Raw genomic sequence first — 4,617 nt, 5'->3', positions numbered from 1 at the left:
TTCCTTATACAGGGTGATTCAAAATTGGCGTCATTCCTTTTAAGGGGTAATAGGGGCTCACTTGGAGAGTACGAGGAAAATGTTGAAATTTCGCGTCACGGTTAATTTTTTTAACTATTTTTTCTGTTCTCCTAAAACACCGCCAGACAACACCTCCAGAGGAATGACGCCAATTTTGAATCACCCTGTATATGTGGATGCTATTTGGTGTAGCAATGGCCACAGAATATATTGCTCAGGATTCATCTTGTAACTGGCATACATTGTTTCGATTCAGTATGAAATTTGTGGAGAATTAAGAATAAATGTTGCGATTTGTATGCATGCTTTTCTATATATTAAAATCTCACTGCAAATAATAGTTTTGTTGCAATAAGAAGTGACTAATTAATAAACAGCTGAATGAAAGCAATTTTGAACAAAGTTTTCCAACGCCAGCCCCCCATGTTCAGGTAGTTTGTTTTCGCGTAAAACCACTTTGGTTCCATGTAATTAACTGCGTTTAATGTATTTGCTCGCTTGCACATTTAGTTTATCTTTTTATTGAAAGTATTGAATGCGTCGCGTTATCGACGAAGTTTATTACAGAGCGCGCAAAAACGAAAAAACTACACACTTGAATCCCATTGACATCAGACGAATTACAGTTTCATTAGATAATCAGTCCGACTGTTTATCAGGAATCAGGGGACTGATTGGCTGCAAAGTGCGCTGATCCCCACCAAACGTCGCTAGTCGCCGAATAGTTTTGAATTTCGGTTTTAGTATTTTATATAAGTCGGGCAAATCGAGCAAAGGAAACGGTTATCGACAATTAGCTGATTTGTCGGCAGGTCTAATTGCGGTGCAACATGGCGAAATCGAAAGTGAACAATGTTGGTGAACTGTTGACTCAATCGCTTGGCGAGGATGTGGAAGTGTTGGAAGAGGAGACGGCAGTGCTGACCGCACCAGGAGAGCACTACGGCAGCGTGATGCTGGCGCTGAATGTGAAAATCAAGCGCAAAAAGTCTGGACTCAAGGGGGACTTGCATCTCGTCGCCAAACTGATCCCGGCTAATGAAATGCTGCGGCTGGCCTTCGATATACCTGTAACGTTCAAAAAGGAAGTGTTCGCATACAAGCACACCATCCCCGAGCTGGTCGCGCTGCAGAAAGAGCACAGAGTGCCAGAGGAGCAATTCATAGACAATCTGCTGCCCAAGTGTTTCGGCGCCAGAGTGAGCGTGGACGAGAACAAAAACATCGTGGATGAAGACGCAGTGTTGATCTTCGAGAATCTGAAGCTGCAAGGTTTCATCACGGAAGATCGATTGAAGGGCTTCGACTTGAGCGCCACCAGAGTGATTTTGCAAGACCTGGCCCGATACCATGCGGTGCCCATAGCGTTGAAGCTTCTCAAGCCGCAGGCGTTTAAGGAAAAAGTCCTGCCAGCCACCGTTTCCAATAAAGGCCTGGAGCAACTGCCGCCTGAGGTGGGCACAACTTTCCACAATGCCATCATGGAAGGAGCTCGCGAAATGCCAGAGCTGCAGCCTTACTTGGCGCAAATACAGAAGATTGTTGATGATGGCGCGGCGAATCCTTTCGTGAACAGGAGCAATCCGAACGAACCTTGGGGCACGATGTGCCACGCGGATTTCTGGGTCAGTAACACCATGATCCAGAAGGACCAAACTGGCCGCACCGTGAAGAACAAGATCGTGGATCTGCAGCTGCTCAGGTACTGGAGTTGCTGTTGCGACCTGGTCTTTTTCCTGTTCACCAGCGTGATCAACACCATTCTGGACGAGCATTTCGATGATTTTTTGCGGCTGTACCACGAGACGTTTCTGAAGACCTTAGCAGATTTCCGGCTGGATCTTGCTCCGTTCTCTTGGGAGAATTTCCTAGAGGAACTGAACGAAGTGGCTCCCACCGAGCTCTACCATGTGCTCATCATGCTCAAGCCAATCTGCACTGAAAAGGGCAAGGTGACGAACAGCTCTGAAGAGTTCCAAGACTCCGACTGGAGCAGGAAGGATCTGCTGGGGCCCAATCACAGAAGGAAGCTGAAGGACACTGTGTTAAGTATCCAGAAGCGAGGATGGCTATGATTAGCTTCGGCACTCCATTTTTAGGGCATTTATGGGTAAATACACTAAAGTGAACTAAGGTTCTGTTATGCAATAGCCATAATAATAATAATAATAATAAAAGTGTTTATCAGAATTAACACTGTGTTCTTTATTCGTTATGGCCTAGAATGTTGTTTGACTAATCGTGCGGTAAGTGTTAATAAACGCAATGCCCCATGGGTTAAGTGTATGATAATCTAAGTAACCCGATTGATAATCATGTGGGGCGCTCTAGCTCGGGCTCTTGACTATGTTACCGAAAAGCGGCAGCTAAATGCGAAAAATAATAAAAGGTCAGTCTATTTGGGTTCTTAATTAAATCTGTATGGTTACCCAGAACGGAATAATAATAAATTAGACCTAATTAAATAATCAAAGCCAATCAGTGGTGAACTAGAAAATTAATAACCAGTTCAAGTACGTGGTGTTATCTCAATTTTGAACGCAACTGGAATGAGCGCAAACTATTTGATAATCGACTTTTCAGACTTCTTAATCGACTCATTGCATTGCGGCTTAAGATGGTTAAAAGCTAAATTAATTTGTGCGTATACAACTGTTGAGTTTCCCGGGGTTTTAGGCGTTCAATTGTTCGTTTTTGATTTTTGAATTTTGAATGTATTAACTTTCTTACTTATACTTAAACAACAACTAAACAATTAAAAGATATATTAAATCGTCATATAATTATTGCTACAATTGGGGTAATTTGCAACACGTTCTTTTATTAACTGAAATTAAAATTAATTGATGCCATAGGATTTGGAGAGCAAAGCGCTTAAGAACACAATTTTTACATTGAAAGCTGTAAAGCAAAAATGGATAGACCTTTAAGGCTATCAGCAAATTGCATCCGTAAGTCGCGTTTATTGCCATACAAAGCCTCCATCTGATTCTGATGTCACTCGGATTAAGTGGATTAAGCTATTTCGAGTCTGAGAATCGAAATTGATTAATTTATTTAAAGAATATTCAGAACCAGTCGGTTTTCAGAAATTGTTTCAATTGTGGAGGTCAAATAAATACAGCATGTTTATTGAAGTCATTAACTGCCAATTCTTGCTGTGATGTGGTAATTGAGCTCAAAACATGCGCTTGTCAATTTTAAAATTTTGAGCAAAAATCGCATAAGCCGTGGATTTTTTGAGCAAATATCAGGTTTTTCAAAATACTTTAAATTCCACATCATTTTTGTCTCAACGAACAAATTGGCTACTGTAGAAGATTCAGAAATGAAATAATGGACATTTTCGCCTCAGTCTGAGTGGTCATGGTCTTTCTTTCATAATATGTTGCTTATTATGGCCGCAATCACTATATATATGCACACTAAGGAGCTTTTCAGCCAAGAAACAATCCATTGAGCTTCAAAAACACGCATGTAAAATTTTAATTTTTGACCGGGGCGGGAGTCAATTTTTCGATCAAATCAAGTCTGAAAATATCTGGAGTTTTATATCATGAGATGAAAATGATGTAAGGAATGCAACGAGATGGTTTAAAACCGCATTTAAAGCTAAAGATCCGAAATAATCGACATTTTTGGCTCATTTCGAGCGATATTTAGCGGTGGTGATCTTTCTCTCATGATATTTTGCTTATTATTGACCCAAACACTTTATATATGCGCATTAAGGACCCTTTTGAGCCATAAACAAACCATTAATCAGAAAAACACGCATTTGAAAATTTGAATTTTTGATCGAAATTTTCCTAAGGGTGAAGATCGATTTTTCTCATAAAAAATCAAGTCTCAAAATCTCTCGACTTTTACATCAGTTTCTTTGTAAGGAAGTGAGAAATGCAATGAACTAATTTAAAATTACGCCCAAAAGCTTCAGATCGGAAATAATCGACATTTTTGCCTCATTTTGAGTGAGTTTTTAGCGGTCGTGATCTTTTTCTCATGATATTTTGCTTATTATTGACCCAAACACTTTATATATGCGCATTAAGGACCCTTTTGAGCCATAAACAAACCATTAAGCCGAAAAACGCGCACTTGAAAATTTGAATTTTTGACCGAAATTTTCCTAAGGGTAAAGGTCGATTTTTTTCAAAAAAAATCAAGCCTCTCAAAATCTCTCGACTTTTACATCAGTTTCTTCGTAAGGAAGTGAGAAATGCAATGAACTAATTTTAAATTCCTCCCAAAAGCTTCAGATCGGAAATAATCGACATTTTTGCCTCATTTTGAGTGAGTTTTTAGCGGTCGTGATCTTTCTCTCATGATATTTTGGTTATTATGGACGCAAACACTTTACATATGCACATTAGGAAGCTTTTCGGGCCAGAAACAATCCATTGAGCTCAAAAAACATACGTGAAATTTGAATTTTTGATCGAAATTTTCCTAAGCGTAAAGGTCGATTTAAAAAAAAATCAAGTCTCAAAATCGCTCGGGATTTACATCATTTTCGTCTCAATGAAGTGAAGAATGCAACGGGGTGGTTTAAAACGGCGCTTAAAGCTAAAGATCCGAAATAATCCACATTTTTCG

At 39.7% G+C, this 4,617-nt stretch overlaps 2 protein-coding genes across 2 annotated transcripts in view; both read left to right on the top strand.

Annotated features, from left to right (window-relative positions):
* Window positions 1-4,617, top strand: part of LOC109539213 (aminopeptidase N) — a gene marked incomplete in the record, with an annotated part of 11,100 nt that overhangs the window by 6,283 nt on the left and 200 nt on the right.
* Window positions 606-2,215, top strand: LOC125505145. The gene has a single exon (XM_048668321.1). The coding sequence runs from the start codon at window positions 852-854 to the stop codon at window positions 2,094-2,096; it is 1,245 nt and encodes a 414-aa protein (XP_048524278.1). The 5' UTR covers window positions 606-851; the 3' UTR covers window positions 2,097-2,215.

The sequence above is a fragment of the Dendroctonus ponderosae genome, unplaced genomic scaffold, assembly GCF_020466585.1.
Source record: "Dendroctonus ponderosae isolate FM_Combo_2020 unplaced genomic scaffold, Dpon_F_20191213v2 Dpon_F_20191213_7, whole genome shotgun sequence".
Classification (NCBI taxonomy): Eukaryota; Metazoa; Arthropoda; class Insecta; order Coleoptera; family Curculionidae; genus Dendroctonus; species Dendroctonus ponderosae.
This window is presented reverse-complemented; position numbering and strand designations above follow the sequence as displayed.

Coding starts and splice junctions, on each gene's coding strand:
- LOC125505145 (XM_048668321.1), top strand. CDS start 852: ATGGCGAAATCGAAAGTGAACAATGTTGGTGAACTGTTGACTCAATCG.